This window comes from Thermobia domestica, chromosome 8 (genome assembly GCF_964235325.1).
Source record: "Thermobia domestica chromosome 8, izTheDome1.hap1.1, whole genome shotgun sequence".
In the NCBI taxonomy this organism is placed as follows: Eukaryota; Metazoa; Arthropoda; class Insecta; order Zygentoma; family Lepismatidae; genus Thermobia; species Thermobia domestica.
Window position 1 is genome coordinate 13689697 of NC_137461.1, and position 14169 is coordinate 13703865.

The window sequence follows — 14169 nt, forward strand, 5'->3', positions numbered from 1 at the left end:
GATTGATAAAACTGATGGATACAGTTTGAATTTGTTTCCTTATAATACGTAATTCAATAAACGTGTAAAGACTCAAATTAATAAAATACTTTACTTTGGGCATAAATCTTAAAACGCTCTACCACTTCTATAATACATTTCTAATCAAGTTATCTTATTAAAAACAACTTTAATAAGGAATTAAAGTAATCCAATTCTTGTTGCAGACATTTCTGCCATTTACCAAAACACAAAGATACGAAATTGACTTTAATTTCTGTAATTTTGGGAATTTCATTTTTCATACTTTCTTATCTCCTTTGTTGATACGAACTCACCTTGTTTTCAAACGACATCAAAAATGCCATTTTTTTATCTCAGGAACCAAGAAAATTATTAACTGCCACTTATTTCAATCGCCTACATTACACAAATATGTCAGCCCTTCCCAGCTTTATAAGAATGTTTTCACTTTACCTGGATTTACATTACATTCATAGTGAATCAGCTCAGTTATGAATTTGGCAGTAATATCGGCCGTTGTCGATTACGTTTAACTGTCATCTCTTATGGTTCACTTGCAATGTTGTGTGTTTCCCAAAAGTACGACATTGAGAAACTCACTATTTTCATCTGCGTCCCCAAGTTCAATGAATTCGACAATAACGTCAGTGAGTTGACCTGTCAAATGTAACCACTTCCTACACTTTCCGTAGAGGAGCTAGGAGTCTGTTATTTCAACAAAATTTCACTCCGAGTTATAAGTCATAAGTGTGCCACGTGTGGTTGAAATCACTTCAGACATTTTAGAACTGTGTTGGTAAATACTTAAATACATAAACACATATATACACCGTTTTACATAGATATATAGCAATTTGCATGTACAGCGTACTTCGTGATAAATCTGTTAGAAAATCAGTAGAATAAAATACAAGAAATGCACCGCAAGTGTCAATTAATGGTCCAGCTCAAACTCCCGTTCTTGCTTTGAATTGGGCATAAATGTCATCGTGACTAGTACTAATCATCTAAGCGATCGACAAAACATCGTATTCAACACTGATCTTGGTTTGTTTGGATATTTTATTTTTCATGATATCTTATTTCCATTCCGATTGAGTCTGAATTATCACTTGAACGACATATGAATTGTCGGTTGCCAGATTAGCGATCTCGAAATGTATGAACTCAACACTGATATCGCTTTTTAAGATTACTTTTACTACTCTTTGAAATCTACAACTGTAGGGGTGTTGTGAGAATCTTAATAACTCGAGTTAACTTGGGATCAAGTATCATTGAGATTACTCCTAATCAGCTTAGTGATCCCAAAAATAGATATTTCGTATAATCCCTACGCTTAGAATGTTCACCACTAGTATTTATTATTGGATTATAAATTATACATGTAGCAAGTTTGAGAATTAATTACGCGTCTTTTAGACTTACAGTGGTTCATAGTAGATCATACACCTACATATTTAATATGGTCCCTTAGCGTCAGCACATCCGTCTGTTTTGTTTTGATGAGTCGATATGCCGCATTTCATGTCCCTGGCTTGAGATATCTATGTGATAGGCAATGTTTTGCAATAACTAGGGCATCCAAACGAATTTTAGAAGATATAGTTAAACTAACTTGATATGATACAATTAGAGTTGAAAGTTGGCTGCAAATAAATCCATTATCATGATTTCAGTTTTCTCTCCTGCTCTTCTCGGTAGTTCAACTACATAAGAATAACTTTAATTCTCATAATGTAGATCTTGATTTGCAACCTTTTGGTTTACTTGCGACAATACTGAAATATTTCAAAGCGATTCTTAAGACGAAATTAAAGTTTGCAGTTGAGGTATATATATATATATATATATATATATATATATATATATATATATATATATATATATATATATATATTGGAAATCATTAAACATAAAGTATTTGAGTAATTTAGAATTGCAAACCTAATATACATTTTCGTTAAATATTTGGTCACATTGTATTTTTATTTTTATAGCCACGTTGCAGCACTGAGATAACTATGCATTGCCACGTTGCAGCACCGAGATAAGCTCACATAAGTGCATTGCTTCCTGATTTGTATTTAGTTTCGATAATATTCGATGAAATTAAATGAATCTATATCCTTGCTTTTTGTAATTTATTTCCGTTCTGTATATGCACAAAATAGCTTTCAGTAAATATTTAAATTTGTTGAATACTGGCATTGCCATTCAACTACAGCAAATCAGCGCTGTTTAATTATGCATCCATAAGAGGCCTGGTCAGCTGAACAAACAGTTTGTAAATGAAAAGAAAATTTAGAATGATAAAGCCGTTTTATGTACAAACTAATATAATTTCTAAAAGTAGAAACTAGTTTGTAAATATGTATGTTTAGTATTCCAGTAATTGGAAATGATTATAGTGCATGTTGCTGTAAAAAGCTACTGCGCTTTAGTTTGAATTATGGGACTACCAATTTAAAATAAAATACGTCCTTGAGCTACTAGATTGATCATAATAAGTAAAAATCTTACTGCAATTATACATAGTTTCTATAGGGCTTATATTTTCTATACTACTAAATGACGATAAACTGATCTAATATTCATAAATCGAATGGGATGCGTATTAAGATATGGAAATAGATTGTTGGCTTCGGTAATGTTACAATTTGAGCTCAAATCAGTAGTATTCGCTGAAACAAGAAAATAAATATAATTGACTGTAAATAATGTTCACAATATGAATACATATTAGTAATTAATTTTATAAAAACGATTATGAATTTTCTATATTTACCTGATTGTTTCCCAGTTTTACTCTCTCGATACAAAGCATGTCGTTCTGAAAATATTGAGTATAGGCATTGTATTTTCTTCAAGTGATGTCTAAGACGTTTCGATAGTATTGTACAAAACATATCTTTACCTGAATACACAAAGCGATTAAAATTGTATAATAAAATACAATCTAGTGCTAGAGGATGACAATGACGTAAATGTGTTAGGTATTTGAAGTCATATTTAGAAGTAAGACATCAAGGAAAACCGTCTGTGTTGATAAGCTAGTATAATTAAAATGATTTAATGTCCCTGTGAGGTCACAGTTTACTAAGGGACTTTAAGTTAATAGAGTTGTGAAATATCTGGCTTCAAGTAGATCATTTAACAGTTGAGACTATGAATGTAAACGGAATGGTCAAAACAGTTGAACCTTTATCCTTTTGATGATATACAATAGTATAAATATTTGCTACTGCCATAAACAATTTGTTTTTAGTATCCCATGAACGAGAAATATTTTCTGGTGCAATTCTTAGCGTGATTGATGTGAAAAAATTAAATACTGAATTGGTATCACCAGAGGCACAAGTTGAACCAATCATAGAACTCTTGCTTCGGCTATCACAATCTAACATATTTTCTACATTAGATTGTGCCACGCGATATAACGGGGGCAGATTTATGCGGTTTGTTTTATTTTTTCAATTTCACGAATCTTTGGCGTCAATACTGGAGAAGCACTTTAATTAGTACTCCGATAAGGGCCTGCTGTGTGCCAGGAAACTACGAACATATACATGAAAATGGCCCCATGATCATTTTCGAAGTTTTATTTAGATACGTTGTGTGTTGTCAAGTCAGAAGAAACTAATTTCGTTCATTTCGAATTCATCTTCTAGTGCAAAACTGATCTCTTTACAATAATCTTCAATTATATGAGCAAACATATTAACAAGAATTATAAAAGTAAAAAAAAACTTACGAATATTAGTATCTATGGTATAATAGGAGACCTTCGATGAACATAGCACTTACTAAACTTCATCTAATACTGTAGGTGAATATACTTCCTGAACACTGAGTCAAAATTGACCAAGATAATGAAATAACGTCCATATCTTTAGTCAAACACTCCTCACATATCAAATGGGATCATAACTTTCTTAAAAAGAATTACACGAAGTAGGATTTCCTTATAAAACTTCATAATTAACAAACTTGAACACTTCCATACTACTATCAATAGGTTACAATATTTATCATTTAACTTCGTTGATTCCGAAATTAGGTTATGTTACACCTACCTCGTTTCGATAGCTATTATACCGAATCCGATCCATTGCTTCCGAACAAGCATTGAATGATTCCACAAAATGCAGTTGGTGCTGATGGCTAACCCCGCAGCGTCAAGACACTCACAACTTGACCCCGTTAGTAGCAAAGAACGCTAGAGCAAAGGAACCTACTTCAAATTATCCAGAATCTTGCACACTTATAAACAACTAAGAGATAGAGATAAAAAAAAATCTAACCGCTACAAAAACCAAAAAGTGTTTTGTGAAACTTGCTTCTTAAAGGAAATATTATGGATAAGAGAAGGAAATAATGATATTGATAATCTCTTTCTCCAACGTCCCAGTGAATTTAACAGATGAAATATTATCCTAGAAGTTTGTTTTACTGTCTTTCATTGCTCGCGGTACTTTTATAGTATTTTTAGTCCGGATATATGTTGGCTTACGCATTATGTGATAGAACTATGTTGTTTTACTGAGTCATACAAAATAAGTTGTGTTAGAATTGTTATTTGGTTAGAATTTTATAGCTTAAACTATAATGTGTCTGTGTTATCATTGGTAATTGATTTAACTTCATTCCGTTTTATGTATGCACGTATTTATTTGACAACACGCTAAAATAAAATGTTGTGACCTTGATATGGTAGATGGACACACACGATTCTATAATCTAAATTTTCTTCCTTTATCTACAATTTTGTTACTCGATAGTTAATGTGCTACTGCGGTATGTTACTGGAATTATCCATTGCTTCCATTCATCTTACTCTGACAACTATTACGAGTAATTTGAATAGCAATAATTCACTCAAAATATCCTTAAAAATAGTTCTCGATCTAATCTCATATAGGCTACTGAAGTAGATGCATGTCAAAGGCACAAATTGGAAACTGCGTTATTCCAATATAAGAAGAGATATATATTGGCAAAGACGCACATAAAGTTTATTTAAAGTAAATAAAATGAAGAATTTTAATATATATTTTAAATTTAACAGTGTTGACGTTGTTGATTCGGCTGATATTTTGTTCTAAACGATGTTTCACATTATTTGGAAAGGAACAAGAGATCTACTTAGTTGGTACATTATATTTGTTTGCATGTATGGTATATGCCAAGAGTAAGAACTAGAAGTTTCGATATTTACTACACAACATATCTTAATATTAAATGCAATTTACTTTTAAATTGAAGGTTCTCCGACTCTGCGCTAAAGAGAAAGAGAAAGGAGATATTTGAAGAAAAAGATATATGTTGTGAACTTGATGAATGGTCCACCTGGTACATAAAACAGATTTTATGACACAAACTTTAATTTTGTGTGAAACACAAACCATTGAAGTATTTATGGAACAGAAGGACAATACAGGGTATGAAATGTAATTAGCTATGTTTCTTTTAAGTTAAACTAATAGATTCACATCCCTATCACAATGACTTTTTGGTACCTAGGCACACAGTTTTCAGAAATAAGAACTGTAACTGAGCTTTCAGAATATACTCTCTAACATGGTCAATAAGTTTCTGTAAGTTGATTGAAAATAAGCTAAGAAATAGACTGCAAACACAGAAAAAGTCATGAACAAGTTAAATTGTAAGCGTTCTGTAAGTAAAATTCTGTTTCCCTTTTGATTTGCACTGATTATATTTATTAACATCTAGAACAGAACGCATAAGAATACTACGTCTAACATACTCACCAACTATCTATATAAAAATTGTTGCGGAAGTACCCCAGCATTCTGAACCATTTATATTTGAATAGTACACATACTAGTTCTCACGTGAAGTTTTGACCCGACTAAGGTAGATCCCTTAAGTTTGGAGCTATGAAGCTTTAAAATTCACTTTCTTATGTTTTGAGTAGCCCATAACTCCGAAATTTGTGTATCCAGGTTGGTTTGTACTTTTTGATTTATCCTGAAGTCAGAAATCACCTCTCAAACTTCATCTATCTTGCTTTGAAACACCCTGTATAAGAATATCTGAATCTGTTAAGTTTAAAGACATTAAATCTGGTATTGGTACTCTCACTTAAAATAATTTCACATGTGTTTCGACTTTTTTTATACATACCCTAGAAGGGACGGAAAAGTTGGGGAATCAAAATATGGGATTGTTATAATTGAATGAGCATATCTCAAAGGTAATAATCACAAGTATAATGTAAGAATCTTTTATTTCTATTTTACTCCACACGCCAACTATTGAAATTCATCTTGAATTGAGTTAAGAGGATAGGCCTTCTAATCATTCATTTAACATTAAGGTAAACCATGCTTCAATGACAACGTATGCCAACATTCTAGAACACATGTCTATGAAATTCACAGATGATACGTTAAAATGAATATATCCCTAATCTTTTTAAATTGATTACTTACCTCTACGTGGCAGATCGTTATTTTCACCAAATAATAACCCAATCATCCGGGAATGATCTGAAATAAAAGCATAAGCTCTGACTGTATATCATTTACTGAAATAAGTGAATTGTTTAGGATTATTTATGAATGTTTAAGATTATGTTGTAAAACGGACCTAGAAGCAAACGACACTATACTTTTTCACAGCATTACTCCTTTTCTCCAGCTGGCCGTTTGTATGTGAAAACGTAGCAAATTTAGAACAAAATATATAAATATTTGTAATTGTCTTTCGAACACAATGTGTTGAAGCTCAAACTACCGTAAAGAGTTGAATGGTCTAACAACAAACTTAGAACTAGATTCACAGACAGCCAAAAACTTGACACAACGGCAGGTCTTAATGTGAAAGAAGAATCAATATTTGTAATTGACTCTCTCTTTCATTTCTGCATATCTTTCAAATAAAGATTAAAAACTAATATTTGATGTCAAAGAATATTTGTATTAAATCTTTCGCATTATGTAACTTAATTTGAAATTATTGAAGTTTATAGTGTCTGCTCTGAAAGTTATAATTTGAAATGTTTTATAGATTGGAATCCGCAAAGCTAGTTTCGTAATAAAACTAAATAAATCGATGTATACAGCATGCGTTCTGATTTAGTCTAATAATAATGTGAAGAATTGTGTATAATAGTATTAGAAAATGTTATACCGTATAATTTATATTACAATGAGGCTTAGGTGACAAATATGTTTTAGAATATGATATATCACGTATCTCCATTTAAGTAAAATTGAAGGTAACTTTAGGTTTGAAACGCATTTATTAATTATTTTAGCAATTTCCCAAATCTGTAAAAAAAACTCCGGAAAATTTTAGTTCTAATATCACAGTTTTATTTCTAACAGTTATATAAACTGTAGTTTCTAGCGAAGTACAATGGAAATTAATACGTATATCGATTTTTCTGGTAAATAAGTAAATCTATGCAATTATGTCATTATGATTAGAATAACTTTAGTGTTATAGCATAGTATTCCAATTGCTTAGCATTTACCTTCTCACAATGAGAATAGACCTCTTATGAGAAGTGATTTTTGTTACGTACTTTCTTCGCAAGTTTTATAAACATGTTGCAAATATAATGTTTATGTAAAAAATATACGAACTAGTATTTAACTAGCAAAAGCAAGAAATAAATACTACCACAAAATGATGCTAGTATCCTAAATTACTGTCCGTTTTGTTGTGAATTCTCTCACAATTTGGTCAAATTTTTCCACCCTCTTTTGTCATGTTAAATTATAGAATTATACCTGGTTAATTCTTACTTGTGTTAGAAACAGCGATATCATGATGCTGCGTTCTGAGTAAAATCATCGTTTTGCTTGTCTTTAGTACATAACTCAGAATCGTTAGGTCTTCATTGAGTCCGAAGAAGACAGATGGACTAAGAGATTTACTATATTGCAAAATGTCTGGAATTTAACGACAGTTCATCTTCGCCGTTCCAATTAGAGTGAGATTCTGAGTTAGCAGGTAGGCAGCTTATTCTTCACTTGTACAGTAATTGTCCATAGTAACGTTTCTTCCACTTTTTCAAGAAATATTTTGTAGTTTCTTCACAACGTTCTGAGCCACATTCCTCTTCACAGTACCTCCTATATGCTTTCCTACGTACGGAATACCATTCGGTGCAAAATAATTTACTGCATCACATTACCAAAATATATTATAGAATATTTAGCTGGCTTATTATGCATATGTTGAATGAAACCGCAGCGATCATGAAATAAAAAAACTGTTGCTCATCGAGTGTTACACGATTACTTGGAATATAATTTCTACAGTTTGCAAGAAAATATTCTCGAATAAACCGGATGGGAGCAAGTTTTTCTTCTTTCAGTCTATTTGCGAATCTTCGCTTATCATCAAATCGAAAAAACTATAGAATTCGATGAAATCACGTCTGTCACATTGTCTCATGATTGAAGGTAGCATTTGTTGAGTAGGTAACGGCACGGGATTCCAGTACATCCCGTTTTTCGTTTCTCAGAAACCTGCAGAGGTTGATCGCCTCTGTTCACAATAATATATTTACTTTCTCTTTTTGATCATTCATATTCGATTTATCCACTTCATCTTCACTCTCACTTACTTCCAGAATACCAGTAGGATTGGTATAGTCATTTTCTGGTGACAAAACTAATTCTTCGTCTTCACTGAAATTACTTTCACTTTCTTCATCAGTATCTTCAATCAGTACGAAGCTAATATTTCCCCCTGTTCAAACAGTTCGAATTCTCTTAAAATTGAGACATAACGATGAGGAACAAATAATTGCACCCGAGAAGCTAAGTGTTTTGGGAAACAAATAAATTATACTTTACAGTACAATAGTGTTGAATTCCTTGCAGGTAGAAACTGAAAGAGTGACAACACAGCAAATTAGAAAAATCGTATTTTTTCCTTCTCTGATTGGAAGAAATTGCAATAAACTTTTTGAAAGACGTATGTGAATTGTAGGATATACAGTAATAAGAGGCAACAATATGAAACATCCCTTCGATATTATTGAAAGTAGGATCATTCATTTATGTTTCAGATATCAATCGCTCAGATTGGTATATGGAAGAGAAAGGAATGAAAGAATTAGTCCTGAACCTACTTTTGAACGTATAATTTCTTAATTCTCCTGGTGTGACTACGAGAAAACAAAAAAGACATAAGCTATATTGGCAGGAAGCTGGTTTCAAACCCCTGCGTCCCGAATGCGAAGTTAATGCGCTACTAATATAGCTCACTTTGGGGGTTTGGACCACAAACAAATACGCTGAAGGAAGAGAAGATTCCTGCCATTAGCCTTATTTGAGAAAATTACGTCATTATTACATTAATAGAGGATTAATATAATAAATTCGTTAAATGTGTTTCTTTCCTAGTAATTTTCTTTTTGCAAACAGATCGCTCTAGTTCCTCAGCATAATCAATAACAGAGTAAGAACATTATTGAAAGAATTTTGCTCGAGGTTTGTTAGCAGAAAGTCTCAGCAATATAAATTAAAATCTCTTAATGAGTACGAAAGAACAGACTCCCAATTGAGAGTCACATAGATCAATTGACAGAAAAAAGAAGGGTAATTTAACAATAAGTTACACAATTATTACTTTGTAAAAACAACATCTGTTACAATCATTAAAAATACTGTAAAAGTGATGTCAGAAGATGTCAGAAATTTACTGTATTTTACCTATAAAGGTAAGGAAATAATTGAGCAGTATGGCCTCTTAGGGTCTGCTGGACCCTACGATATAAAACTAGGGTTAAAAATACATTTTTGCATTTTAGCTCACTTAACTAACTAATTAGCTCTATAATATATGGAACCGGGAGGTTCAATGCTGCGGTCACTAAAGTTACCCATTGACTTCTTAGCCAACAATTTCAGTTTCTATTTTGTATTTCTATTTCTGTGAGATGCACGTTGATACTGTCCTCCCATCCGCGCCTAGAGTTTCTAATGGTCGTCTTGCGATTGCATGTCCAGTTAAAAGTTTGAAGAAGAAGAAAATCACTTTCAATTTTCTTCCATTCTGACTATACGACCTAACCACCTAAGCCTTCTACATTGATGACCCTAACGATGTTTGGTAAATGGTATAAATTATACAATTCCTCGTTATTTAGTTACCGCCATTTCCCATTCTTGTTACTCACGGGGCCGAATAGTATATCAGGATATATTTATTGAAATCAGCAGGAAACACTTTATGAATATAACGTTAATACCTGAAATACGTTTAGCAGATAAAAATGAAGTTCTGTGGTTATTTCTCCTGTACTAACTTAATATATATTTGTGTTTCAATGTTTAAAAAATCATTCTGTATCACTCATTTTGTGAGGCACTATGGCCCAGTAGTAAAGCATTCACCTCTGGTGCGAAGTCCGTGTTTAATTACCTTCCAAGTAAGTTTTTCGTGAGCAACATCATATCGGTTCGATAAGTATGTTCGTTCTTTTCGCGGTCTTCCCTTCCCTATAACATTCTCATTCTATCAAATCTTCCACCACCATCTCCTTTAGCCTAGCCGGTATAACTGTGGGATGTAAAACTCGAAAATTTCATTTCATTTCATTTCAAATCTTCCACCAACGTTCACTTGTCCAAATCATCCGTCTTCCTTAACCTAAAGGCCATGAACGTATGACCTTAAACTTAAAGATTTCATTGTATTTCTTCATTCATTTTTATCTCAACAAAATCCAGCAACAATAAAATAGTTTATTTATATCCTGGTAATCATTTACACGCAGACATAGCATCATCTTCTCTTCTTCCATATTACTGATAGGATCCTTGTCAAAAACATGTAGTATCATCTGAATCTAAAGTTAATCATTCTGATTTATTACTAATCACGTAGTCATGAGAAAGGTTTACTTGCCTTGTAAAGGTTTACTTTGTTATGTATAGAAATTTATGATTTCGTAATTATCTTTCCATGGAAAGCCAGAAACGAAGCAGAAATTAAATTTTCATCTTGTTGTATAATTTTTTGACAAAAACAGGTAACATCAATTGTCCTCTCAATAATTTCCTATATTTAAATATGCATTACTTTGCTTTCCTAGTTCTCTTTACTATATCTCTCATCTAGAGTTAGAAATTATGAACGCTAACTTAGTCACCCACTATTAAGCAGAAATATATTATTTGACGGCACCATTTGACTATTTGTGCAATGGTTTCGTAATTAAACCATACTATTCAAGAAAAGCCGCTAAGTTAAATTCTCAACTACCTCGTCTGCTTCTTGTAATATTACTTTTAATATTTATTTTCAAGTACATGTGGTTGAAAACTTTATATAACCTATAGCTAGGAGCGATGGTAGCTGCGATAAGTCAATTAGAACCTTTCTTCAACTTGAACTTAGACTCGAAGAGTGTCTAACTGTTCAACAGAATATGTAAACATTCTAACGCTAAACGAATAGTACTCCATTAACATAAGTATATGACCACCAGCCTTATTTGTATACCAATGCAATAAGCATTGTAACCAGTAGTTTTTTCTGTAACCCTGTTCTTCAATCAGTTTTTCATAATAGAAAGTAAATTTAGGAATTATACTCAAACATCAGCTTACTGTAAACCTGATCGATCTAGCTTTTGCGAAATAATTTATATCGCCGTGTAGACAACACACGTATCTGAAAAATAAGAATATGTTCTTCTACATAAAAAACGTGTCAAAAAACACAATTTATATGTATTGTACAATGTTAATCTAGAAATATAATTAAAATATACGAACTTGTATTATAAATTATCTTGTTAGGTGATTAGTTTTCAATACCTGGGTAGTGTTGTATGAAATGTGGATGTGAATTAAATCAAGAATATGAATGGAGAAATAAGCCTTTAGGAGGAAGAAATCACTATTTTGTGTTAACAATGAGCAAATAATTGAATAAGACTGGTAAAATGCTTGGTATGGAATATTGATGAAAAACTACTGGAAGCTTTCGAAATGTTGGTGTGGAGAGTTAGCTGAATTAGCTGGCTCGACCTGAAAAAAATTGGAGGATGTTAGAAATGGTAAGGTAAAATAGAACAATTTTAGATATTATTATGACTAAGTGTAGAAACTATTTGAAGCATTGAATAAGAAGTCACTGTATCATGAGGGACGTCCTAGAAGGAATGGTGGAAGACAAGAAAGGAATGAAGCAAAGGAAACTACAGTTAATGAACGATATCAAAACAGAAAAAAGGTACGTAAAGGCGAATAGGATAGTGTAAGAGCGTGCAACATAGAAGATTCTCAGTTGCAACAAGTGATATCCCAATAATGGCAGAATACGTATTATGATTATGACGATCCAGCCAGGACCTACCTCAGTTCAGCCTTGTGTACCTACGGTCGCATCACAAAAAGTTTAAATTGGTATGATTGCAAGGAGCATATCATGTGTCTAGAAGAAATGCTCTTAAAACCGTTGAAATCCGCAAAGAGAATCATGAGCTTGTATTTGACGTTCTATTGCATCCTTAAAGGGTTAAATTGGGAATTATCGAGTAAGTTTCTTGGTCACTGCAACAGTTGAAGTTTGAAATTTGGCAGAACGTTAGCATTGTGATAAAGAATGCTGTACAACTAAAAGTTTCCAATCCCAGATGATAACTTAAAAGACATTCATGTGTGTACGTGATTATCCATGACCTGGTTATAGGTAGGAGCCGTGATTGTGCTCACTAAATGATATTATGTTCAAGGATGATCACGTGAGTGTATCCTAAATCATAATGTGGTCATCACCAGAATGTTGTCATACTACTGTTCAAGTTTCGAGCAGATGTTCGTCCTAAAAGACCAAAGATCCTGACCCGGCTATGACATGATGAAGGAACGTCGTGATTAATCAATCTACCTCATGCCGTTCAATGAAATTATGCATTTATCTTTGCAACTTGATAAGGATGATGGAACGCTTTTAACATTGATATACATGTAGAAAATCGGCTATGGTGGTCTATATATATTTATGTACTGTCAATTGTGAGTTTAGGCAAAATACTTATTTATTCCTATTAAACTTTGCTGAGGTCTATGTTAATTGAGCCACATTTGTGGAATAGACTGCTACACCAAACTCGCCAGGTAATGGTTTCCGACATATTTAATAAAGTGTTGCTCTCTTATGTCTTCAGATTATGTAATGATTCCATCGGTAATTTTCCTATCTTTTAAAGACACTAAGAGCTATACTTCGTGAATAGCTGATCGTTCTTACTATTCCTTAGATGTTCATTTCTAGCAGTTTGAATATCACAATCTACCAATATGAAACTCGTTTTGTTTTTATTACAAGCCTTCCTCGTTCTACGGAAAACATAATAGTGACTAATTAGTATCCCTCTCACCGTTTTGCGAGCTGTTCCGCTGTATTTTGCAATTCTCACAAGATCCAAACGACTTTCTTCAAAACTAAAGACCGTCATTGTTTTTTTGGCTCTTCGGCTTAATTTAAATTAATATTAAAATCAAATATCAAATGATATAACATACCTGAAGCACGTGTTTGGTGTATTTCCCATTCAAAGAATATAAAGATAAAGGTTATGTATTTGATGACTATGATACTCATTTCTGCCAGTACCTCCAATAACTGAAAAAAGAGTATCTCTTTAGACACATTGTCATTCTTAAACTATCGGTTTTTGTAATAATATGAACTAAAATAATATTATCACTTCCAGACTAATGGAAATGAGTAAAAATAATTATTTATTTGTAAAGCTGATTAACTAAGAGATTATAATGTTTTTCTTATATTTGTTATATGCATAAGATGATCAATAATACTGATCATCAATGTGTACAAGGTGAATACAACACCAAGGCACAGAAAACGAAACACGTATGTGTACTGGGAGAAATAACAAATAGATCGAAAGCTATGAAGTTAGAAATGAGACTATGCCAGCCGTTCAAGCACACCTAGTTTCAATTTCGTATAAGGTAACATGGAAGAGACACACGAAGAATAGTACAGACATTCTATTGACTATCTTGCAAAGATCAACGTGTTTGTACACCATCCTCTATATAGCTCCGATTTATCCGCTTGTGATTTCTTTCTTTTTTCAACTTTTCACTATCAAACCCGAGGTCGGCGTTTTGCATCTTCAAGGACAGTAGTGAAAGCTGAGGA

General features: G+C 32.6%; 1 protein-coding gene across 5 annotated transcripts in view; it reads right to left on the minus strand.

Annotated features, from left to right (window-relative positions):
• Positions 1–14169, minus strand: part of LOC145692689 (uncharacterized) — a 55920-nt gene that overhangs the window by 28648 nt on the left and 13103 nt on the right. For all 5 annotated transcript variants that reach the window (XM_081768078.1, XM_081768080.1, XM_081768079.1 and 2 more), the window contains exons 2-4: positions 13524–13623; positions 6459–6515; positions 2792–2836 (exon numbers count right to left, since the gene is read on the minus strand). In XM_081768078.1, the coding sequence (XP_081624204.1) occupies positions 2792–2836; positions 6459–6515; positions 13524–13602 (181 nt within the window). In that variant the 5' untranslated portion in view covers positions 13603–13623. The remainder of the gene's footprint in view (positions 1–2791; positions 2837–6458; positions 6516–13523; positions 13624–14169) is intronic.